General features: G+C 45.2%; 1 protein-coding gene across 5 annotated transcripts in view; it reads left to right on the top strand.

The window, feature by feature from the left end:
• Positions 1-19,423, top strand: part of IL1RAP (interleukin 1 receptor accessory protein) — a 47,791-nt gene extending 28,368 nt beyond the window's left edge. For 3 of the 5 annotated variants that reach the window (XM_074912042.1, XM_074912041.1, XM_074912043.1), the window contains exons 3-11: positions 149-434; positions 1,191-1,380; positions 3,126-3,291; positions 4,232-4,303; positions 5,445-5,574; positions 6,496-6,644; positions 7,646-7,795; positions 8,716-8,859; positions 18,133-19,423. In XM_074912042.1, coding sequence (XP_074768143.1) covers positions 149-434; positions 1,191-1,380; positions 3,126-3,291; positions 4,232-4,303; positions 5,445-5,574; positions 6,496-6,644; positions 7,646-7,795; positions 8,716-8,859; positions 18,133-18,857 — 2,012 coding nt within the window. In that variant the 3' untranslated portion in view covers positions 18,858-19,423. Of the gene's footprint in view, positions 1-148; positions 435-1,190; positions 1,381-3,125; positions 3,292-4,231; positions 4,304-5,444; positions 5,575-6,495; positions 6,645-7,645; positions 7,796-8,715; positions 8,860-11,591; positions 15,202-18,132 lie in introns of those variants that run through there. The other 2 variants (XM_074912044.1, XM_074912045.1) reach the window with 2 other exon arrangements.
• The last annotated feature ends 6,747 nt before the right edge of the window (positions 19,424-26,170 follow it).

The raw sequence follows: 26,170 nt of genomic DNA, 5'->3' as shown, positions 1-26,170 counted from the left end.
GCTTTATAAAAGGCAAGTTTTCTTCCACTGAAAACACTACATTTTTGTCTCTGATTTTAATGGGGACAGGGCCAAGTGTGGGGAACATGGGCAGAACTGTTCTTCTGCAGACATTCAAGCTAAGGTACCTTGTTCTTCCTGGCTGCAGAACGCTGTGATGACTGGGGTGTGGATACCATGAAGCAGATCCAGATTTATGATGGAGAACCTGCCAAGATCAAATGCCCACTTTTCGAGACCTTCTTGAAGTACAACTACAGCACAGCCCATTCTGCTGGTTTAACCCTCATCTGGTACAGGATTGGGCAGGACCGAGATCTGGAGGAGCCCATTAATTTTCGTCTCCCAGACAATCATATCAGTAAGGAGAAAGACACTCTTTGGTTCTGGCCTGCTCTTCTCAATGACACTGGAAATTATACGTGCATGCTCAGGTAGGTTGTGCAGTGCGGCTTCTGTATGTCTTCAGCATAATCGAAGGACTTGCACAGAAGCGGGAAAATTATGCTGTTAGCACCAGATCTTTCTGTAGGGAGAAGACCATTTACATAACTATTAATGGGAAAAGAATGTTACAATTATAAGACCGCTCAGTGCTGAGCCAATTTACATCGTAATAACGCTTGGAGCCTTGCGAACGTTAATGAGCATGCCTCTCTTTGCAAGCTGCAAGTGTCCGTGAAAATATTGCTGAGCCCATGGCAAAATCCACAGGCGCTCACCATTAAGAAGTGATCTGTATGTCTAGAGTAAAAATAGCTTCAGATGCAGGGGTAATGTTTTGACTGCATGCTAATTTGGCAAAGATTCATGAGATTCAGACTTCTAGGAAATTAGAAGTGTCTCTAAGTGTGGTACAAAATGAACATAGCATCTGCTATGCACTGAACACAAGAGCTCTTTTTGATCTTCCTCACATTGTCTCTTGTTCATCGTGCCTTTGACCCTATTATCTGCTTTACCAGCAGGGGAGTGGATGTTGCTTGTTAGTCATCTTTATAGGCTTTTCTGAGCTAGTGTGGCCATCTCTGATGGTGTTTTCTTTCCAATTTATGAATGAGTCAACTAAGGCTGTATATACCTCATCAGTGCTATGATGCTCATTATTGCAGATGTGATTTTTGTTTCATTCCACTGTTACAGGAGTAAACAAGTTTCAACTAACCAGCCCTATCCTCCTCTGTCCTTAGAAATACAACCTATTGCAGCAAAGTTGCATTTCCCTTGGAGGTTGTTCCAAAAGACCAACACTCTTGTGTGAGTCATTTGATAAAACCCACTGAGGAGATGTTCTACTTGGAGCACACCAGTGAGATCATATGTCCAGATATTGATGGGTTTTACCCTGCTAGTGTAACACCGACTGTCAAGTGGTACTTGGTAAGAAGGACTTATTTGGGCAGTGGGGGAATGTGGTGGTGTATCTGAAAAAGCAATGGTTGGCATGAGAATCATGGCGCTATGTTTCAGAGCCTTCCCAGTGATGAAGCTGTTAAAGAAGCTTTACTAATTTTAAGAGCTTTGTTTCTGCTGAGTTCAAGGGTAAAACTACTCTTGGAAGGGCATTGAGAGCTAACACAAACTTTTTTGAGCAGCTTGCACAAGTGAAGAATAGGAATTAGGGATTTAGGAACCTCAGTTCTGCTGCTGGCAGTATACCTGACCTCCTGTGTTTGCCAATCACTATCCCTGTAAAGAAAACTGTGATTCATTTACCCTCTTCTGTTTAAAAAGGAAAAAAAAAAAGGCAGCAACCACCTGCTAGTGAAGATAGCATCTTTTCCAAAATCCTTTGAGGGGAGGAAATGAAGTTGTAGATCATGCCTCCGCAAGGACTGCTGGTGCCCTGTTTGACACAATTCAGCAAACCTCTTTTCTGAAGATGGAGACATCCCTGCCCCAGCTTCCATACTGCTCTGATAATTATGCTGTCTCCAGCCATCCTCAGGCTCTTGCCTACAGAATTAATGCTCAATTTTATTAAATTTTGACCTCAGTATTTTTCTCTAGGTGGATGCCTTTAGTCAAGAGAGAATAAGAATTCTCAGGGGATGTGCAGCCCGAGGGTTATGTGACTGAATTATCTAACTGCTTATAAAGTGCTTTTGGATTTCTAGATAGAAGGTTCTGTATGAGTGAATTTAATAACAAAAGTAAGTTGGCAACAAATATATCTGCAGATTTAAGACAATAAAAAACAGTAAAAAAACACCCCAAAAGAAGAAACCCAACTCAAACCCTTCAGGAAAAACTTACTTTTGTATCCAAGAGGAGCAGTTTCACTTCGGTAGTTGAAATACTTTACTTGTACCATTCATTGAAATTCATATCTCAGCAATCAATTAGCAGAATGAAACAGAAAGCCCCATGGAAGTAATTTTTCAGGCAGCAAGTCATCCCATGCCTAATAAAAATCATTAAAAATGGTATATGACCCCTGTCTTAAACTGCCCCATTAGGATGTATCTAATTTGGAAATGTACCGTTCAGAAATAATCTCTTAGAAAATGTGCCCATCTTTGGGTTTTATGACAATCTGCATAACCCCTTTCTGAAAAGGGATCTCTAGCTTGGTACTTGGCAGAGGTTTCCTGCCTCACCTGACAGAAAAAGAAGAGTTATTAAGGTTTCTGTACTACAGATTCTTGTTTGCCATTTGCCAATTTTGCAGCCTCATCCTCAGCTGAAGTCAGTCAGGGTAGCTTGATTAGTCCCAAAAGAGTTAGACATGCTGACATCAACAGGGGACATGTCCTTTAGCCTTAGTATCCATTTGTGAATACATCATCATTTTTTTCCTGTCTCTTTTTATGTTCACTGTTCACTCTGCTGAGGTGCTCACCTTGATTGCAAATTTACTTCTGAATCGGAGATCTCTCTTTTTATAAAATTGTCTGTATTTAAGGTGGAATAAAGCTGTTAGGGTCATCTGCTTCATCACCTGATTTTAAAGATGAACACACCAGTTTATTATTCCAGCATGCTCAAAGTTCGTGGTATTTAGGTCCAACCTACATCAAAATCCCAAGTATCATATTCATAGTTTAAGACCAGTTCTTTGTAGTAGCATTTAAACCAGTATCTTTTGAATCCCAGAACTCAAGTATTTTTCTGCCTGACTCCAGAACTGCAACTTGGTGGATGGCTTCTATGAGCGATACCCCCAAGGGCCCAGGCTTGTCATCGGCATTGTCCGCAGTGCATATAAAGGGAATTACACTTGTATTGTGACATTCAAGGACCACGGAAGAACCTATAATCTCACCAGAACCATAAAGATGAAGGTGGTGGGTAAGGATAACTTTAAAATATCTAAAATGCAGGTGGCTAACTGGAGAAGTGGTAAAAATGGCAAGAAGGGTCTGTCACAGGATCCATTTGTGGTTGTGCTCAATCTTCATTACCCAACTGACCTGGTATATTTTGGCTTGCTGGGGTCAGCCTCGTGTGACTGCCCAGAACATGTTGCACTGGAGGTCCTACCCACCACCATATCAAATGCCCCAAACAACACAGAGTGACCAGGCTTAGGCTGCTGAGGTATAGCCCATGAGATGGCCAGGGGTACCCTCTGCTGGCATGTGAATGCATAACCCTGGCAGTCTTGCTCATTTTTGTTTCCAGTGCCCTTTACTTGTCCCCATTTGCTTGTGAGATTGTCCCATTGTAGCCAACTTGCCTCGGTTTTACTGCAATCTCAAAGCTTTGTGTGCTGAGTCCAGGCAGGACTGCAGTTACCCAGACCGGTGCTTGGGCTGGTCAGTCCCAGGCACAAGGGCTCAGCCTACCTGCCAGGGAATTGTAGACAAAGCTTAAAAACCTAGTGTACAATAGAGCACATGCTGAGTCCCATGGCAACCACTGCTTTAAGAGCTTAATTAAATACTTGTGACAGGAAAAAATGTTTGTATTTTGTTTTTTAGAAGCAGCAATAAAAAGAAACTGTTACAGGTTGTGCCATGTAGGAGATGTTGAGTGGGAGATGAGAAGCCCGAAAATTTGTATCTAAACTCATCTAAACTTTGGAGTAGCCTCAAAGTCTGGGTCTGACCCTGAGTTTGTGGACCGGGATTAGATTTCTCTTTGCATGGAACTCTGCAGCAGAATGGTATCACAAATTAGATTGGGGCATGTGCAGCAGTGTGTGAGGGTATCATGAGCGAGGCTGCAAGGACCCCAGTTTCTCATGAAGTCTGGGTCCCCATGGGGGGCTCTCTGTTCTCTCCCACAGGATCTCCAAACAAGGCCTTGCCACCACAGTTCACCTCTCCAAATGAGAAAGTTGTCTATGAAGTGGAAGCAGGTAAATTGCAACACTCGGTGCCTGCTGTCATTCCCCTGGCAGCCTGCCTGGGGATGGGGAGACCCTGCCAGGCACAGAGGCTGTCCCTTCCACTGCATCCCTGGTGCTTTCCCCTGCAGAGCACACAAGATTGCCTGACGGACAGTTTGGGATGCCAGTCCTCAATGCTAGAATAGGAGAGCACATTTTAAAATGTTTGCTTTTGCAGGCACAGATAAAGATAGCTATTCAAACAGAGATGCATGACTGCAGCTGCACAAGCAGTTGAAACAGGGACACTCAGCTGCTTAGAGAAATTCCTGTAGGACCCTGTCTCAGTGCTGCCCCTGGCTGTGGTTTGCTCCACCTCTCCCTCATTCAGCCCCTCAGTGGCTTCAGCCTTCTGGCCACTTCTTGCTCATCTCCTCTCCCTTTTTGGCTGATTACTTCCTAATTAACGGCAGCTTTCCTTTTGCTGGTGTCACATCATTTTGTAATGGGGTACCACACCTCTTTCCCCACCACATCCGTTTAGAGGATAGCTCTTTGGAGCAATTCCCTGTATTGAGTGGATCGTGTCCCATTACACTGCTGTAATAAATGTGGTGCCAATGATGACAATTAGCAGCAGAGTCTTCACTTTAAAGTACAGCTTTTTTGGCTCAGAAGGTCAGACTTCTTCCATAGTCACTCTGTAAGATAAAATCACTTACAGGCTGATCACAATGATATTGATGCTCCCAAGCTTGATTTTTGTGGGGAAGTTAAATGCCTGAACAAGTGTCCCCATACCAAAATGCTTTTGTGGAGCTGGATCCTTTGCTTTATGGCATCTGTCCCCTGTGCAGTGGGGATAATTAACACTGCCCAGCCCAGCTTTTCAGGGATGTGGTTGGCATGGAGCGTCTCTCTTTGGATGGGTCACTTGGTGCAGTCAAGGAATTTGTAACATATTTAAGAAGGCAGAATATTTTTCCTGTTTATTTGCCTGTCACAAATCAATGTGTCTGGGGTGTTATGAGATGTCTGAAGGCAGATGATGGCCTCATTCCCTCCTGAAGGGAGGCAGAGCTTAGGTGGTAGGATCACTGGAAAGCACAAAGTCAGGGTGATGCTCTCGCTTCATGCTTTGCAATACCTCACTGTGGTCCTTTCTTCCCAGGAGATGACCTCATTCTATCCTGTGAGGTATTCTTTACCTTCCTGAAGGACTCCCGGACTGAGGTGTGGTGGACCATAGATGGGAAAAACACAGATGACATCACAGACCCCAAGATAAAAGTCACACAAAGGTAACATAGTAATGTGAACCTTCATTTGTATGGAAGCCTCTCTTGGGTCCTGCAGAGGGGTGTTGGTACAGACAATCCTATTTTCCTTTGCAAGGGAGTGTGGAGCCCCCTGTTTCCCTGTTAATCAGAAACCCTTGTGTCTGCACCATGCCATGATGTGCACCAGGAGCTCCAGGGAGGAGGCCTCCAGACCCAGACAGTGTCTTGTCTTACAGAAGGGTTTGAGGGAGCTTTTGTTTACCGGTTCACATCATCACTTGTTCAGGTCCTGGTGCAATTGTGGGACTTCTAAAACAGGGACAGACACAATTTTATTTAGAGGAATGTTCCCAAATAGTATATGGTAGAAATGTTTCAAAAAATGGAGGCTGAAACCAAAAATGTAGTATTAGACATAGTATTGATTAGGAGGAATAGAGATTCGGTTACATGAAGAACCCAAATGAGGTTCAGAGTCCCTTTTGCCAGGTGCTGAATTAACACGAGGAAGGCAGTTGCTGCCCCAATCAATTTGCAAACCTACGTAGAAAAAGGAAAGGCAAAAGTACTGTTATCCCCATTTTGCAGATGATCAGGCAGACACACAAAGTGACTCATCCAAGATTGCACAGGGAATGTGGTGTGGGCTCTGGATCCCAAGTTCATGAGATCCTGTTGCTTTGTAGGCAAGAACTTCCTTTATCTCTAAAATGCAATGTGACATGGCTGCAATGAGAAAATTATGTGTGGCAAAATAAATATTAAGGAAAATCAGATAAAGGAACAGCTGCAGCTCTATTAAAATCTGAAGCATGTATTGATTTATAAATAGGTGTTTTGGGTTTTCTTTTAAAGTGTTGGATTATATCAGAGAAGGGAGTATTTGTCACTTAAAACTTGCTGCAGTTTCACATGTGTAATGCTCTAGTTTTTCTCTTACAGTGAAATTACTAGAGATTTTGAAGACAAAACTGTCATAAGGACTCTAACAGTTGCAAAAGCCACACCAGAGGACTTGAAACGGAATTACACTTGCTGTGCCAGAAATGCCAAAGGCGAGGACCATAGCCAGGCCATAGTGCGCATGAAAGGTAAAATACTTTCAGAGCATGAGTGAAATGAGGCATGCACAGAGAGGGCTGTCGGTCCTGCCTTGAACCTTGCCCTGCAAGACAGTAGGGGAACAAATACTTCTGCTTCTCATCAGTTAATGAAACTTGTTAAATTCTTTCAGTTTTCTTTTTTGTAATTCAGTTTCTAATAAAACTCATTACATCTTGGAATTTGGTGATGTTTGCACTCACTGCTGTTCTTGTATCGTGGAGTTCGCTAGTGTGCATGTCAGCTGCCACCTGAATTGCCATAAAAACAGAGTTGTCCAAGGATAGTTAGAAATTGTTTTCTGTCTTAATACAAAGAAGCAGCAGTGGTGTGACAGACACTGTATGAGCTGGAGGGGAGCCTGTGATGTTCTGGCTTGATGTCCACAGGTTGTTCTGTTTGCAAGCATTTCAGTTTTTCTGCAGAGAACTCTCTCTGATTCTTCTTTCCTGGTAGAAAACAATCAGGCCATGGCTGGTTATATCCTTTCTGTCAGTCTGGGACAAGCCACAAGAACTATGTGTTGGGAAGGGAAAATGGTGGCCATGGTCTTTATTTTGCTGCAGGTGAGCTTTGGCTGGCTCTCCTAGAAGTGAGTGAGTGTTGTGTTGCCCCAGGAGTTTGCATATACTGCTGAGGAGGTCACATTCATGATCTGGCTTTGGACTGTGCCGGTGGTTTCCATCAACAGGTCATTCTACCATCTGGCTGCTCCCAGGGTCTCGTGCAGAGACAGAAGTCCAGCCTGTGCTTTGACTTGCTCTGCCAGCCCAATCAGACCTAGTGACCCAGCATGGGGGCTCCAGGGTGGTCAGCCATCATGTGTGCTGCCAGGAAAGCCTTGGCTTAGCCACCTTCCTCTGAAGAGCAAACTTGGCTCTTGGCTGTTCCTCTGTGGTGTTTGGCTGCATGTTACACAAGCTTGTTCCTGCTCTAGCTGAAGGCCCAACCTGTTCTGTAAACCAGACCCCCTATTTCTTTTTGAACCCAGTTGTAGCACCGAAGTACACGGTGGAGCTGGCCTGTGGATTGGGGGCAACCATCCTGCTCGTTGTGGTGTTGATAGTCCTCTATCACGTTTATTGGCTTGAAATGGTCCTCTTCTATCGGGCTCATTTTGGAACAGATGAAACCATTCTAGGTAAGGTGTTAAAGGGCTTACATTTATTTTATCCTGCTACAGGCCAGACCTTTTTTTTTTATATAGGAATTTTCATATAAGTTATTTTTAACAGTCTTCACAGCATAATGACTTTTTGACCTTCCTTTTCTGTACCTGCATTCAGTTGTGTGGGTCACTTTAGAGCAAGAGGAGTCAGGCTTGGGTCAGGGGAAAGGAGAGAGAAATCCTCTGTATTCTCTGCAGAGGTGAAGCACGGATGTGTCAGGCTCCCGGGGGTACTGCTCTGCTGATGGCTAGCTGTTTCATCCAATCTAGATGGTAAAGATAAGTCATCAAGTTTCAGTAAGTTCCTGATTTCTCTGGTGACTCTATGTAAGGATTCACAAATCCAGAGTGATTTGCTTTAAAAGTGTGGAAAGCATCCAAAGGGATGGATCTGGAAATCACCCTTTTGTCCTCAGTTCTTCCACAGCTTCCTTATGTTACTGGGAGTTCATCTCTTGGGGCTCTGAGCTGAGATTTCTTCCTCTGTGCGATGAGGAGGTGTTTAAACCCTCTCAGCCTGTGGTGTGAACCTGCCAAGGGGGTGCGGTGGTTCTCGAAGGGTGTAGGCAGGGTGCAAGTCTCTGTCTGGTGGGACTGCTCATGTGGATATACAGCAATGAGAGGAAGCAGTGTCAGAGATGTCAAAAGACAAAAGAACCCTGGACGGAACAGGTTGGTCATTTTACTGCAATCTTGTGCCTTCAGTGACCCAGCAGTGTCTGAGTACCTGCACATTCAGTCTGGGTAGACAAAGAGGCAGTGCTGCTGTCTTGTAACAGCAAGAGCGAGCCTTCATACCTGCTTTTCCTGTGAAGCAAGTCAAAGGTTCAGCATGTGCAGTATCACAAGTGTCTCGTCTGCTGTTTGTGTTTCTCTGCACTCCCCATGCTCAGATGGGAAGGAGTACGATGTGTACGTGTCCTACGCACGCAACGCGGAGGAGGAGGAATTTGTTCTGCTGACGCTGCGGGGAGTTTTGGAGAATGAGTTTGGGTACAAGCTGTGTATCTTTGACAGAGACAGCCTCCCTGGGGGAAGTGAGTATTTCACAGGGGGCTGTGCTCTATGCACATCCTCTCTTTGTTGTTCTCTGAGGTACCGATAATTGATAGGAACTGCCCTATCCAGATTAACTTTACCCGTTGTTTTTTTCCCCATCTCCATTAATGATCTCTTGTTGGTATCTTCTAATGTTTTTGCTTCATGTGACAATGTCGCAGATGCTCCAGGCCACCAAAAAGGCTGTGGTGGGCAAGTGGTGGTTGTTGGTCGTTTCAGTTGCTCTCCCCAGGAGTGATGTGCAGGAGTGAGTGATCTATCAACATGAGGGAACTGGACCACTGACCTTCATGCAAACCCTCTGAGCTGCCTAAAAAAGGGATAAAGTCAAGGCTAGAAAGAAGAGAGGCAGGAAGAGTGTGATGCTGGACCAGACTGGTAGTTCGCAGAGGGTAATGGTGAGTGCCTGTAAAAACCCAGGAGCGTCTGCTTCAGGGAGATGTGGAGAGCACCGTGCCAACATCAGTGAGAAGGTAACGTGCCCTCCCAGAAGGCCTCCCACACACCCTCATTAATTAGTCTGTGTCTAACATGGCATACAATTAAGCTGATACTATTAAGAGTACTTTTGTTGCAGGTAGCGTGATGCATCTCTTCGCTAAGTTGTAGATTTTTTTTTCACTGTTTCAAGCTAAATTATACCAGGTTCCAGACACAGTGTCTGCTGGAGAGATGTGGGAAATCACCAAGAATAGAAGTTTGTGAAACTCTCCAGATAGGCATACGGTCTCACAGGTGCCACAGCAAGGGCACAAATCTAGCCAACACTCTCAATTTCCAGTGTCCTGGGAGCTGAATTGGCTGTGTGATCCCTGGTAACTGCTAAAAGTTCAAAGCCTGAACTTTTGTCGGTGCAGACTGCCCCACTTTGAAGTCACAGACTTTGGGTCAGGACCCCACTGATAACAGAACCTGTGCTGATAAAGTCCATTGAGGTCTCTTTTGGGTAGGACAGGAGGGACTGCTGGAGTCCCAGCCCAGCTGCATGACAGAGGGAGAAGAATCAATCTGCATCTGTTATTTTTATCTCCTAAATCATTGCCAGGACACAGCACCTCTGAGTTTGAGGACAAATAAATGTGTGCGCCTCGGGGACAGGGAGAGAGCTGCAGTCTTGGTGCTTTACTTCTAGAGAGGGCCTGGATGACATGGCAGGGCACCCTCCAGGCTCGATTTGCTTGATGCTGGTGCCAGGTTCTGAGCAGGTTTGCTCTGAGCTGTTCTCACCAGTTGTTCCTCAAGACATACATCTCCCTCCTGTTCCCTCTGCCACTTCTTGCCATCCTTCCCTTTTCCCTTTGGCGGGTCTTATTTTCCTTCCAGCTCAGCTCTCCTGGGGTTCCTACCCTTCACCCTCACCCCCAGAGTACTCCCATCCCTGCTCTTCATGGCAGTCACGGCCAGCCGTAATCCAGCGCCAACCCTCCAGAGCACTTCTAGGGTGGCTTGTCATTGCATTGCCACTTGCAACACTGCTGGGGCTTCACTGTTGCTTCTTAGCCAGGATTTGACTAATCTCCTTCTGGGGTGAAAGCATGGTGGGCCAGTAAATAGCTTTTGGCAGCTGGTGTCATGCCTCCAGAGTGTGCATCTGTGTCACAGGTAGAGAGTTATGTTGTCTTTGATGAAGAAACAGTGGGAGATGGATTATCCTGAAAGTTGCAGACAGGAACTAGTCAAACGTGCTTGACAGCTAAATGAAGTTGCCTGTCAGTGTTATTTTATTCTCCATTGTATTTTCTGACCAGTCAAGAGACTTGTCAATGAAGTGTAGGAGATTCTGCAGCAGAGAGTGCAAGCACTGAGATTCACACTTAAAAGGAATTCTCACATTAATTACAGAAAGGTGCCTAACAGTCTACCTGCAGATGTTAGAAAATCAAAGAGGATCTACAGTTACCATGACATGTCTCCAGCTCGAAGGGTGTCACTTTTGGGACACTTCATTAAAAGTCCTCAGAGCAGTTTACTTGTCACTTCTAGAAACATTCAAATCTGCTTTCATCGATGACAGTAACAGGAAGAGCTGGATGAGTAGCAGGAGTTAGTATGGTAGTATTTCTAAAGCAAACTAACCAGTGAGGAATGTCAGGAAGGGTGTAGATACTTATTGTGTGTCTTTGATGCGGGGAAACTGAGGCAAGTAGAGTGAAGGGATTACTCAGAGTCATTATGGACATCTGCCAGAGGAGGATGTAAATGTAGGCATTCAGGCTTCCAGACGCCTCTTCAGGCTCAGTCCTTTTTTTTGAGGTCATGTGTTGTCCAGCTGGCAACTTTCCTGCTTTGCTCCAGAGAGCCTCCTTTTCCACTCTCACTAGAAGGAAGCTAAATCTGAGCCTACCAGAGCAGCCCTCCTGGCCACATGGCATCCTCATAGCATCAAGTGGTGTCACTGCCATGTAGTACCATGCCTTTTAGATGTAGCCACCTCAGGCATCTCCGTGTAGCATGGGTAGAAGGAAACACATCTGTAGACACCCTGGGGCTTGGGAGTAGAAGATGTCACTGTATGGGGCAATGGGTACCAGCCGTGGTGTAGGAGGCTCTACCTGGAATCACTTGTAGGGTTGGGAAGCACCAGTATAGTCTCTGGAGAGGGCCTCCAAGGGATTTTATTATCCTCCTCAAGAGACAGCAGGTGTCACACTAGCAGCTCAGCAGAATGTTCTCAGCCATCACTAACCACCTCAATGTTTCTTTCTCCCAGTTGTCACAGACGAAACCCTGAGCTTCATCCAGAAAAGCCGACGTCTGCTTGTTGTCCTAAGCCCCAACTACGTCTTGCAGGGGACACAGGCCCTGCTGGAGCTCAAGGCTGGTCTAGAGAATATGGCCTCCAAGGGCAACATCAAAGTCATTCTAGTGCAGTACAAAGCCATCAAGAAGAGCAAAGTGAAGGAGCTGAAGCAGGCCAAGGCGGCCTTGACTGTCATTAAATGGAAAGGCGAGAAATCCAAGTTCCCCAAGGGCAGGTTCTGGAGGCAGCTGGTGGTGGAAATGCCAGTGAAAAAAATTAGCAGGAGTTTGAGCCTTGATGGGCTCATACGTATCCCTGAAAAATGTTTGACACCATCAGAAAACAAACCAAACCCCCAAACTCCACAAGTTAGGCCAGGGAGTGGGAAGGAACTCAGGGTTTTTGCCATGAAGGACTGTCCTCTGAGCATTTCAGAGGGCAGTCAGGCCTCCCTGCAGCATTTCTATTGCCCTGGCAGTAGAGAGACCAAAGATGCATACACCTCCTCTCTGAAAAGGCATGTCCTTGTCATCAACCACACAAACCCTGGGCTCAGGGGCTAAATGTGGGCTGTCCAGGTGGGATGCAGCCAGCACCTTGTGGCTCCTTTCTTCTCATAAGTGGCTTCACTCCTTCCTGGTCATTGGTCCCTGTTGCAGAGGCTGGGGAACAGTTTGAAAGGTGGGTCCAGTATAGAGCCTTTCATATATGTCCCAGCTATATAGTCCTGATCACTGTGGGATCAGAGATCTGCGTTTCAGTGGGGGGAGTGTAGAGTCTTGAGGCTCCTCATCTTTGCTCCCCACATTTCTGTAGGAACAGGTTCATTCAGATAGTTTGGCAATGTGAAATGGCTGTTACTAAAGCATTAAAAAAAAAAAAAGAGGGGGAAAAAAAAAAAAAGCTCTGCTAGGTGATATCTTTATTGTAGCATTTCTACTAATAAGTGGTCAGTCTCCGGAACTCTGGAGTCTCCCAAGTATCCCAGATCCTTCAGGGCTGTAATGCTCGTAATCCAGGGGAAATCTCTCATTAGTACAGGCCACGGAGCATGTCTGAGAGATGCTTCTTTGTAGAGTAAACTCAGGGACTTCACAAGCACTGCAAGGATCCCCCATTTACTACTGAACCCGCCTACTGTCTCTGCTGCTGGCTCGGAGAAAGCATCATGCAAGGTGCTGCCAAGGCCTCTAGGATGACTCTGGATATGTGTCCAGCTCCCCAGGAGATCCTGCAAACTTGTTTGGACTTATAGAAATCTCTTACCTCTGTCCAGCTGGGTAAGACTTTGAGGAATGGGTGAGAGAGTTGGGATTGTTCAGCCTGGAGAAGAGAAGTCTCTGGGGAGACCTTATTTTGACCTTTCAATACTTAAAGGGGCCTTATAAGAAAGATGGGGACAGACTTTTAGTAGGGTCTGTTTCAATAGGACAAGGGTAATAGTTTCTAACTAAAAGAGAGTAGATTCAGCCTAGATTCAAGGAAGAAACTTTTTGCCTTGAGGGTGGTGAAACACTGGAACAGGTTGCCCAGAGATGTGGTAGATGCCGCATCCTTGGAAATATTCAAGGCCAGGTTGGAGATGTCCCTGATCATTGCAGGGGGGTTGAACTAGGTGACTTTTAAAGGGCCCTTTCAACCCGAACTATTCTGATTCTATGAAGAATCTGTGTTCTCTGCCTGGGTACGAACAACATCACCATCAGGGCTCAGGTTTAAACTAGCCTTGACTTTACAAAGCAACTATCTACCCATGTTGTTTCCAGCCCGGAGCTGCAGAACAGAGGATGTATCTCAGCCTCCGCAATCTTTGCACAAAATGGAAATATAAAAAAAACCACTGAGTACCAGTCCCCTCCAATCGGAGGCAGCAGGCATAGGAGAGGACCTGGTGAGTTAACCCCTAGCAGACAGATTTTTCAGACTGGCAAGGGGAGTGTCCCTTCCCTTGCAGGACAGACCAAAGCACAGCAGGACCCTAGCATTGACTCATACTGTTGTTCAAAATGTTTTCACATAAAACTACAAGCTCTGGGGGTGTCTTCATACTCCTGTAGCTCCCGGTACAAGAGCCTGCCCGCTTAATTGTGGAATTCAGAGTTACGCACACTAGGTGCATGCTTATTTTTTTGTTGATAGTGGTTGCTCCTGAGTCACCTCTGACTCATGGTTTTGCGCTGTAGGTGTCCAGTGGGTGAATATCTATTCGTAATGGCATTAAAAAAGCACTACAGTGTGGAATCTATGCACTATTCATGCAGCAGAGAGGAAGGTTTGAGGGTGTCGTAGTAAACAGCCCAGCCTTAAAGGTGCGGGACTGAATCCTGGCATCAGTGAAACCTCTCGCTCTTAGCATCGTGTGATTACTAATGTTATTGCAAGGCAGTGGGGAGCCACAGCCATGCATGCTGTTGGGCAGGTACTGTACAAATGTGGAACAAATTGAGATTCTTTCTCACCTTCCTGTTCATCCTCCCTGCCTCAAGTAAGCTTTGTTTTAAGCAGGTAAAATTGCAATCAGCTTCACTGAAGGTAGTGGAACTCCTCATCTGCTCAGAGGTGCTTAAAAGCCTTGCTGTTAGGAGCTTTTCTACTGTGGCTGTCTGCGGAGGGACAGAGCTGCTTCCCACACTCCAGAAAGCTTCATTTATATGAGACACCATCCAAAAGTGTCATTTTGCCCAACTTCAACTTTTTGTTTGTGTTTTCAGCATCTCTGTAATCAGCTGCCAGATCCGCAGGCAGAGGGAAGGCCCTGGGGCCAAAGCAGAACTGTGTTAGATTCCAATTTGATTTTTTAAAAATTGACTCAAAAATAACCATAAATTAATTAACATCCCAGGCCTCACCACATCATATCTCATCTCACTTTTGGCTGAGGTACCAAGAAAACTTATGCTGATATTTTTGTAAGTCTGATTATTTTAGGAAGTTAAATCCACCTCATTTATTTTGCTGATTTTATTAAAGGAATTTTCCAAATAAATAATAGACCAGGATTTTCTCTGGCATACATTGCAGTGGCCCTTGGTGCCATCGCAACCCCAGAACAGGATTACTGAGAGACATCAGCAGAGCATCCACAAGGCAAAAGGTGCAGTGGTCTGAAAGGGGCCTGGGAGGTCCAGAGGGGAGGAATGCTGGACAGGCTCTGCTCCCCTGGGAGCTTTACCACTGGCTTTGCTGGGAGCTGTCAGGCCAGGGGTAAAGCCCAGTCCCAGCTGTAATGCAGATCCACAAAACACCTCAGATATACCTGCCGCTTCATCCTATGCCATGTGTGGTTTCCGTTGTGGGAATCTGTCACAGCATCTGTCTAGTTCAGTTGATTCATTTGAGTTTCTGTGCTCTAACCTAACATTTATCAATATGCAGCTCATGCAAAGTTCCTCATTGTTATTTCATGGGGAAACAGTGTGGCAAAAATATCTTTCCCCCTGTGCCATTTGATGTTGTGCAGCTGTTCCAAAGTTTTCCCTTCTCTTTTCTGTATGTTTTTGCCTTTGTGTTATTTGGTCTGTGAAGTGTCAGTATTATTTTATTTTGCTTTTCAATAAAACATTTTCACTTTTGCATTTCAGTCCTTGTGCATTTCTCATAAGTATCATTTTCCTCCCCATTATGTCTGGAGAAGGCTGTTAAAGAATGATGACTGTGTGTAGTCTGAGCATCAGAATCATTTGGGGACACCTCCTTAGAGGGGAGCATTTTCCTCACTGTTTCATGGTGTGCCTGCAGAGATCCTGAGGCACCACCACTGCTACCAGGGCTGTGCAAGCAGAAACACAGTAACACACAGCATTCAAATGTCACCCAGCAGTGGATATGCGCACAGAAAGTCTCTGACCTGAAGAGTGCTTACTTGGCAATCACAAGACAGAGGGGAAGGAAACAACTTCCCTTCATTTGAGAGACCAAGCCAGGATGTTGAACAGATCTTGTAAATCTGCCCTAATCAAACTCACTCTTAGGCTGCTTTGCCTATCACCTTCCAGGTAGTTGGGTAGAAAATGTTCATTCAGCTTCATATTTTCTTATCCAAGCCACTTCCTTGGCTTTTTCCATTGTTTGCATGCTAGAAGGTAAGTTGAGAGAGTACTTCTAGACCACTAGCAAAATGAATACTTGTGACTATCTATGGATTTGGGGTCTATGGGCTATGGTGTCTGTGACCCCCCAGCTCTTACTGGGCTGGGACAAATGTATATCTCTTAAAATTCTCTGTTACATCTCTGGGATGCATTAGGGGAGATAAGTAAATCAACAAAAATATCCAGTGTCTTTGTAACCATGTAGTAAAGATGGAGGTTTTAGAGTATAAAGCAGATACCCAAGAGTATCAAATTCCCAGCTCTGTTGGTACCCACCCAAAGCCCACAGGTTATTGCTGCCAGCCCCATCCTGTGCTGTTGGTGTTTCTGGGAGGAACCCTTCTGCCTGCACACTGTGAAGTGGCCACTCAGGATTTTTCATGAGCTGGGTTTACATTGTAAACTGAACCTCCCAAGGTATCCCAGTCAGCCAAGTCTAAATGCATCCCATTCTCAGAAATAAAATCTATCTTTGGGAATTTGAGCATTTTCCTGACAAGAAAATGTTGAGTGTTGCAAATTCAAAATTCATAAAAGAAAACCATCACTGTCAGCTGAATCAATGTATTTCATTTCAGCAGTGTTGGATTCATTCACGTTAATTTAACCTGTGCTTCCTGAGCAGGTGGGTAGAATAGGTGACCTCTCAGGGGCTGCTCCTACCTACATTTTGCTGTGATTCTGTGATTCCAGTTTCAAAAAGAAAGACCTTTCAAGTCAGCAAAGGAGTTTTTTCTTTCACAAGATGTTGAAGCTTGGCTGATTTCAGAATAAAGCTCAATCAGTTATAGAAAGGTTTGAATGAGGTCTAGAGTCAGTAAATTGGGAGATTGCTGCCAACTCTTTGTGCCTTTGAAATAGGGTAGTAAGAATGTTTCATGACATTAAGTGACAATTCTGACAGAACCAACTTTATCATCTACTTTTGGTTTCAGTGCATCAGTGTTCTGTGTGTGTTGGGGGGAAATCCCTCCAAACCTTGTATACAAGAAAAAATTACCCAAATAGTTTGATTTAAATTCCAGCATTATGCTAAAGAACCAGAGCGCCTTACTTTCTCCATTAGGATATTACTGTTCAATCATTTTTCCCATCCCATGTTCTTGGTCCCCAAATAATCTAGTGACAATGGGTTTTACAGCTAGTCATATATCTTTGGGGGAAAAAAAAAGTATTGCTCTGTACAGTACTAAAATAAGAAGCATTCAGGTGCAATACAGTGAACCTTCTGCTGTGAGATAAGGAAAGAGACAATTGCTGGAAGAATTAAGAGGTATTGCCATTGCAGGGAAGGAGCAATATTTTTATTTATATAAAACACCACTGGCAGGGAGGGATAGGAGTCTCCAGACTGAGAGATCAAGGCTTTAGCAGAGTGAAAAGTGATGGAGCAGCAGGTAGCTCTTCTCCCCAGAACAGCTCTTTGCAAGACATTCCTACAAGGCTTTCTCACTGAGTGTGCAAGAGCTCTTAACCCCAGTACTCCCTGTCCTGCTTGAACATAACCTTGTCCTCAGGTCCACCCCCCTGCCCATCTTGGGCACCAGCACTCAGTAAGTGGGTGGGATTTTAAAAAGTTTTTACAGTTCTATAATCAGCTTGGGTTAATTTGCTAAGTGCAACAGCCCTATTAATTCCCATCATTTCTGCTGGTCACCCATTAGCCAATGACACCTTCAATATGCTTACTGCATCTCCAGCCACACGTAGAAGTCCAAGGACATCCTTCAGGTTTGCTGCTTTTCAACATTAGTAATGAAAGAGATGCTGCCCTTGCTTGGCACTATTCCAGCTAACCATCTTGCTGAGCTTTACAAATTGCAATTAATCCTAAGACGTGCTTTGAAGGACAGTGTTCTCACACCCCATCACAGATAGGGGAACTGACAGAGAGGTTTAAGGCTGGCATTTTTGCTTTCCAAGTCTGGAGGCTTCCATTTCTAGATGAGAGAGCATGAGAGGGAGGGAGGTGGGTCTTAGCCTCAGCAGTGTAAGCTGTGGCACCATTACACGATTCCTTCACTTTGTTCCCCCCATTCAAAGGGCTGCCAGACCTGTGGGTAGGTGGTTCCTGAACACGACCTGCTCTTTATCAAATGCTTGAATTTCCCTGGGCAGCAACAATTCTGCGCAATGAAGAAGTCATAGTACAGTCCTGGTTTATCCAGCTATCCTGGCTTCTCATTTACCACTTCAGCCTTCTCAAAAACCAACAGCAAAGTGAAAATGCTGTTACTGCTCCTACAGTCCCTGCTGGCAGGAGCGTGGGCAAGTTGAAAGTCACTGGGCTTGTGCCAGGTTTCCCTCTGTGGGAAGGGGGGAATCTGTGCAGGTATGCTACTAAACAGCTTCCTTCAGCTTTTCTCTCCTCACTCCCTCCCCGCTTGTGCACCCCAATTCCTCTGCCCTTTCACTCTTAGATACCACTGAAGCTGTGTTCGACTTCATCCAGAGGAGCCGCAGGATGATTGTGGTCCTGAGTCCTGATTACTTAACAGAGAAGAGCATCAGCCTCCTGGAGTTCAAGCTGGGCATCATGTGCCAGAACGCCATCGCCACCAAGCTCATCGTGGTCGAGTACAGGCCACTGCAGTGCACCCACCCCAGCATCCTCCAGCTGAAGGAGTCTGTCTCCTTTGTCACCTGGAAGGGGGAGAAGTCCAAGCGCTCCGGCTCCCAGTTCTGGAAGGCATTGCGGCTCGCTCTGCCACTGCGCAGCTTGAGTGATGGTGCCGGCTGGAACGAGAGCTGCTCCTCCCAGTCAGACATCAGCCTGGACCCCATCCAGAGGAGAAGAAGCCGCTTGAAAGGGCAGCCTGACCCACGGGGCAGCATGGCGGGGACTTTGGCTCCTGGAGGGATGGCCCCGGCCCCTGAGTCAAAGGCCAAACACCGAGCCAAGCACTTCTTGACATGCCAGTGTTGTGGGACCTATTGCAATGGCGGCAGCAGACTCAAGCGCAAGCATCAGGCTGTGGCTGAGCCCAGGTGGGACACTCATCTCTGCAAGCCGGGCTTGGGCAGGCCCTTGGTGCAGGGGGTTCAGGGCAGAAGTCGACCTGAGCCCCCACCGGCACAGGCTCCTGCTCTCGCCCTCTGCCATTACAGCGACCTGTCGAACAACAATGACTTCTATGTACTTTAGCCAAGAGGCTGACAGCACCGCAGGTGCTGGGCCAGCAAAAGAGACTCACTGCAGCCTCAGCTAAGATATTTTTACAATATCAGAGCCTGATGCAGTGTTGTTCACTGTCAGTCCCATGCCAGCAAGGTGGACTGCAGCAATATCACAGGTGCTGGTGATCTGAGCCAGGGACTTGCAGCCACACACAAAGCAACGGCTGGGGGCTGCCTGCCCGGGTCCTTCTCCTTAATTTTAATTGCAAAGTGGAGCTGAAAATGTGTTTCTCTGGTGTTGCTTTTCCCCAGTTGTGGTCATGTTTGCTGCAGGGCTGCTGCTGGGGTTGGCTGTGGGAGGGCAGGTCCCCAGCCGAGGGTCGGGAGGGAGGGGGGAAGAAGCCATGCTCCTGTCAGTAACCTCTGGAAGGGGGAGCAAGCCTGCATTTTGCAAAGGATAAAACTTTGCTGGTGAGGGCAACAGGAGCCCCTGCCAGTGCAGGAGTGCACTGTGCAGTAGGAAGCGTTATCCACTGTGGTTTAAAAAAACTTGGTCAAAAGTTTTAAGACAAGTCCCTTCTCTCTAAATAAAACTGATTTCTTTAACCTGCTGTTGTTACAAGTGCCATGGGAATTGGTAAATGCTGGAGCCTTGTTCACCAGGAGGTGCCTGGGGAGGTGGTTTGCCCAAGCTGGCTGAGGTCCCCTCCTGTTCCCAGTGCTTCCAGTGGGCTCCTGGGCTCAGTTCCTCTCCCAGCTTCACCGTATGATGAATTTGTTCTGACAGTTATGTGGCCTGTCACGCAGCAAGAAAGCCATTACAAATCTAGGGAAATATGATTAAAAAAATTCCCTGAGTAGTCAATGAGCTCAGGGAGAGGAGCAAGACCTAAAACACTCACAGAAAACCTCAGGCGCTGAAGCTGAGGGGTCAAAACTCAACCACACTTCATTAATAACCGAAAGAGCCTTTGAACAGTCTCCCTGGGGCTGCTGTTTCATCAGCCGGTTGAGCTGGCTGTCAGCAGTGCTTCCCACTCTTCAACAGCAATGAAAACTTCATTTGCATCATTCTACTTTGTATAATGACTTCTCTCCCCACCAAGGAAGGGTGCTAATCCTAGGATTTGGCTGCTCGCCTTCAGCTGATGCTCAGACACGCCAGACCAGGTAATACACTACATTTGTTTTTTTTCTCTGAGATAAAAAAAGGGTCTCCTTCGTCACGCTGGTCAGTCTAGTTGTTGCCTCCAAGGTTGGCAAGCAATTATTTTTCTCTGCCTTGGAAACAGGAACTGAGCCCTTGGTGTCCAGGGCCTGTGGCCCCCAGGACAGACCCTTATCTGATGTCCTCAGGTGCAGCCGTAGTGAAACTGCTGGAGCTGTGAGAAGGGAAGGGGCCACGTCTCACCCATTTTAATAGTGCTGAAGCCCAGTTATAATTCACACATCGCTTTCCTTCCCTCAGCAGCCTCTCTTCCCCACTATTGCCCTGACTTTTTCGATCTTTTCCTTCTGAGATCAAACACAGCTGATGGCTCTCCCGTTACAAGTTTCTGTGAGCTGAATCCTAACAGCCCTGCTGCAACAGACCGAGAAAATAGAAACCAAAAAACGTGGTGCTGAGTCAATCCAAATACAATAAGGCAAAAAACACCTACCAGCTCATAGGAATTTGAAATTTAAACTCTAAAGAACTCTCCAGGCATGGATTTCTCTGTAATTTCAAGCAGACGTGATGTAAATGGCTCAGAAAAGTTTTGTCTATGTGTGGCCATTCTCAGTGATCAAAGAAGAGGAGCAGGAATGAGATATTTTTAAAGAAAGCTGATAAATTGCAGAAAGCTTTGTGAGAAGTAATCAAAACACAATTAAATGGTTAAATGGTTCCAGTTGCTTACAACTAGATGGGGGATGGTACTGTCAATGAGTCTGTAGAGCTGAAAACACAAGTTACAAAATACAAATAATTTGCAATCAATCTACCCCCGGAGTCAGCATATTTGTTATTTGTTGGCATTTAAACAGCTTTTATTTACAGACTTTGCCCTTATTTGACTGTGGTGTTGTCTCAGTCCACTACAGCAATCCAAAGATGTAGGAGACAACAGCTGAAGCTTCTAGTAGATGTACAGAGTGATCAAATCCAGCCTTTTTGGGCAAACTATCATCTCTTCATGAAAGAACAAATGCTAATTGGTAAGGACCATTGCTTCTCCTGTCGCTTCAACAGAGCTAGTGCAATTTTACTACCCCTTTTCCTACCCACCAAACAGACCCAGGGTTTTGGCTGTTCTCAACAAATACAGAGAGATAGTGGATTTCAGTGGGTGCAGAGACTTTGCCCCCTGAGGCCAGGGTCACAGAGCCCAAAGGTACACTGTGTTGGATGGGATGTCTCAGCAAAGACACAGGGACCAAATCCAAGAATGAATTTCCATTGTATCTGTTTCACATCCTAAGCACATTGCTTAGAAATAACCCAAGCACCAGCATGAGGTCTTGCTTTAGGATGAGAACAAACTCTTCACAGAGCTGATTTCTGCTAGCTGAAATTCAGTTAAAATCTGTTCATGTCCCATCTGACACTGACTGATGCAGATGGACTGTAGTCACTGCTCTCTTCTCTGGTACACATGTATTTGTCTGTTGTATAAAAAAATTGCAATCATCTCTAAAGTTAACAGGCAGCACAATACCATTTTACAATTTACTTCACCCCACCCAGTCCTCTCAAGAGAATTGCTCAGAGGGGAGCAGAATTAGTATATATGGAGAATTTCTACCATATCCTAATATAAAAACATTCATACAACATTGTATATCCTACCTATGGCATGCAACAGTACAAGACTACCAGGTCATAATGTGCAGATCCACTTGTACACATTTCCACTGTTACCTAGATGTTTTTAACCTGTGGAAGGCTAGTGGTGTCATCAAGACACTGAACAACACTAGCTAGACAGCTAGGGAACACAGGCGAGTCAATTAGTCCCTCTCAACATCAATCTGTCTTGACTTTAGTGACTGCAAAGCTCTGGTACCCAGGAGGTCTCTCCCTGGCAAGTTCCACTGGGCATACCAATAATGGGCTGCTCCTCACAGCTGAAGTGCTGGATGAATCACTAACCACCAACCTCTTCCTAACATCAACAATATTTTTACTCTCATCTACTACACTAGATACTGATCTCAGAGCATCTGATTAAGTGTATTTATAGCAGACATTTTGCCAAACGATGACAAGATCATGAAGGAACCAACAGATGCTAGAAATAGGGAAAAAATGCTTCAAACCTTTAATCCTTGTTCTACATGTATATTTTTTTCTCCTGTGGCTGATTCACCACGAATATCTGTGAAGGGCAGCACACCATTTAGGATGGTGTCTGCCCAGTGTGACATATCCAGTGTAAGAGTGTAACCCAGAGCCACATCAAGCAGGTGAGGGGAGGCTATGCAAGCGGGTGCACCCGTAGGACAGAGCTGCAGCCTGGGGCACATAGGTGCTCCGTGCTCACCACCCAGGCTCTTGGCCTCAGCTGGCACCCAGAAAAATGTGATGCTGTTCTGGAAATACATGAGATAAAACACTGTAGGAGGAGAAGGGAGAAACACTCATGAATGACCCCGTAGCTGCCTGCCCCAATCCATGTGAAAGAGGAAAGGTTTGACTCTAGTTCAGGTGCATATTCATGTTACATACCACTACTGGTCATGCTGGGGAGAGGCTACAGCTCTAAAAAGATGTAATAAATGCAACACTCAGGCCCCTTTAACTGTTAACATAAAATGTTAATGAGACACATAAATGTTGCAGAATGGTTTGTAGAAGAATATGACTTTAATTCTTCATAACACCAGACACAGTAATGGCCAGACATCAGGGGACACAACATTTACACTGATATGCCTGTAATCAAGCTAATGATTTGTACTTTACTAAAACATATCTGCCACAAAGTCATTTGGCTTGAAAACACAAAAGAGTTTTCCAACTCATCAGTATTTGTTCAAGTGAATAATCAGCCTCACCCTTAATATCATGCCTGATTGGTTTTTTGCCTGTTTTTTGCTTCCAGACGGGGTTCTTGTTCTACCTTCCTCTGCCGCAACAAATAGACTTCTTGGGGATTTTTCTGTCCATGGGGTATTTGCACGCTGTTGCCAAATCATCTGGCAATCCATTGCCCATGAAAGGTTTGTTCTCAAGTTTTCCAGAAGGTTTTATTTCTTTTCTTTGCTGTTTAATAATTTTCAGATGATGTTCACAGACACCTCTCTTGTTGCCTGGGCTGCACAAGGAGATGAAATCCCTGATCTCTGGTTATTCACTGCTTCCCATTGACTCTTGCCTTCATGCCACCACATCTCAGTGGGAAACCAGACTTCATTGTTCGTTCACTCCAACACCTTTTCCAAGGAAGTGTTATGGCTGAGGTGCCCCCCAGCACTCCACCAGCATGATCTTAGATGAAATTTTTTGTTACATGGCACTGTATCTGCTTGGGGCCCGTTCGTCAGGCAAGCCAGATCACACTGCATGCTTGGTGAAGCGGGAAATAGCGATGACAGACAATCTTACTGCCATCTGCCATGGGTATTAGCAAATGATGTTTTATTTATCTCGAGATCAGTCATGAAGACACTGACTCCCATTAGAAACATGTTCAATGACAAGGTCTCATCTTTTGAGATCTACAGGTTAATGGATGAAGAACCAAAAACCTGCTGCTAATGTGCACAGGATGATGCTTACAAAACACTACCACATCTATGTACCCACAGTTACCAGTCAAGCTGGAAATACTATTGATGGAAAAAGGTCATTTGGGAGTATCTGTTCCCACCAGGCCATGTTTACTGGATACTAATTAATTATACTGCCACCCTGAAATTCCATATGTGGGCTATTCCATATTAACCAGTCTAGGAATGAACTTGCAGTGAGACATACAGATTCAGAAAGAACTAGAGATTCCTGTTCACAGGAAATAATTTTTTTTTTCTCCTATCAAACAGAACACAAATAGTACAAGATGATATCAAAATTTTCTATCACTTTTTCTCAGCAAGCAATATACATGGCAAGTGGAAAATATTTGACTCCCATTTTGAATTCTATTTTCTTTAAGATAAATGTGTTTTGAAAAGATTTTTAAACAAAGCTCAAAATGTTCTATATCAGGAGTGTCAAAAACATGTTGGTATTTCCCTTCTGTTTTGCTTAAAGCATGTTTTGTTAGGACTAGTCCCTTTTAAAACATTTCAACTTGGATGAAAACAGCATTTTCCTTTGGAAAACAGGTTTCATTATAAACACACCATCAGAGCTGGACTGGTTATCAAACATACCCTTTTCTGCATATTGGTACAGCAGACTCAGTTTTCAGTATTTGCAGTTTCCCAGTCTTCCAAGATCTATTAAATAATTAGGTCAGGGTTGCCCCAACCAACCCTCTAGCAATTGAAAAGCCTCCAACTGTATTCTTACAACTAGCTGAAAAGCAACATGTTTGCATATCAGATCATATCAGCTCCTCAAATCTCACTCATGTTTGTGTATGAGGTTGAAGAACTTGGCTGTGGATAATGCCTTACTACCTCTTTCTTCCTATATATTGCCAACACAAATGGAGATGTCTCTGAAGACAGTAATCTATGCCTTCGCTTTGCTCATGCTCTTTCAATGCACACTGTTGCCAGTGAAAGAAAATTCTGCTCCATTCATGTCTACATTTTGATTGCATGCTTCTTTCTGGAGGCAGACAAGGATATAATTTGGTTTTGCATCTCTGCCTCAAAAGCATCTGGTCCACTTGTGGTGATGCACGATAGAGCAGCTGCTCACTCCCATTCAGCATCAGCCTCACTGGCACGTGTTCATTTACCTGCATTTAACATCCTGATGGAGTCAGATGGCATTTCAGACTCACCCACTATACCCTTCAGATTTGCACACATGAAAAAAACTCACCACCAAAACCCAAATATCTGGCTATTGTCCCCTAATATCTGCATCTATTTTGGCTGGTTTCGTCTACTCCAGCAGCACAATCCTGCCAGGGTCCTGGTTCACCCAAACAACAGTAAATGCTCAAGTTGGTCTACCTTTGCCCAGCATTTAGCACAAAGCTGGACCTGAATGGGGAACAGTGAGGGCATCTGGGCTATGTCAACACCTAGTTACTACCCAGCTCCTCAAATAACCATCAGATCCCATATGAGAGTTCTCTATTAATAATGGGTGCTTATTTTGTGCTTCCTTGGCCTTGTGCTCCCTTTTCCCTTGGGATACAGTTTAATAAATGCCTATAGTGTCAGCAGAATCCATTCATATCATGCTAATTTTAAGTATTCATTACTGCTTCTTTTGGGACGTATGGAAATAGACCCAAGTAACTGGGCTGTTACCCTTTTCCCTGGGTACACCTTTCACCTCTGTTTTGCTTTTTTCTCATCAGTGAGCCAGTCCTCTGACACGCTGCCCTCTCACTCCTGCCAAGCTCCTAGGCACAGACATCATTTGGAAGATGCCCAGACTCCAAACCTAACGCTCTGTCCAGCTTAACTGCTTGCAACTCCTCTTATTTTATGCCAAGTGGGGACCCAAGGTCCCCACCTTGTAAACTATATCAAGATCATTTAGCTTCCCATTCTCATTGTTAATTTAGGTACCCCTCTTTTTTGCCTGTCTATACCTGAATCTTCCTGATAACCATTGTCATGAATACAAGCAGCATCCAAATATTTCCAGTTGCTCCCTGCACACCAGCCTGACTATTAGAGGGAGACACACTTAGCAGGTGGTTGGGACTTGCCATCTGGCTGTACTCCAGCCTACCTGCTTGCTTTCTTTCTCTCACTTATTCCTCACTGAAATAAACCAGCTTGCCTCCTGCCTTCATACCCCTCTGCTATCTGGACAATTCACTCTCTAGCATATTCTTTCTCTCCATCCTCCACAGGTAGGGAACTGTGTGCCAGGTGCTACGTAGATGTCAGGGGACACTTCTGCTCAAAGAGGCTCTACTCTTATTTTGTGCGATCCACATGGCCATACATAGCTTTACCGTAAACTTCTTGGAGGTACACTAAACCGTCCCAGTTTGGCCCTGCATACAGGGAAGAGGTCAACACAAGAGATGCTTTTGAGCAGTGACTTCATCAGCAAGCAAGGTCCAAATCTGTGTGCAGACATCTGTCTGCCAGTTACCAGCATAATGCTGGAGCATCCAGATCCAAGCAGCCTGCAGGGTGTCACCTCCTGTCACTGGCTGTTTCAGTTTGGTGGGTAGCTTATATTTAATCTCTAGTAGGTGATGTTATGAAAGGAGA

The sequence above is a fragment of the Athene noctua genome, chromosome 8 (assembly GCF_965140245.1).
Source record: "Athene noctua chromosome 8, bAthNoc1.hap1.1, whole genome shotgun sequence".
NCBI lineage: Eukaryota > Metazoa > Chordata > Aves > Strigiformes > Strigidae > Athene > Athene noctua.
The sequence above is the reverse complement of the archived record's forward strand: the minus strand, read 5'-3'. Positions and strand labels throughout refer to the sequence as shown.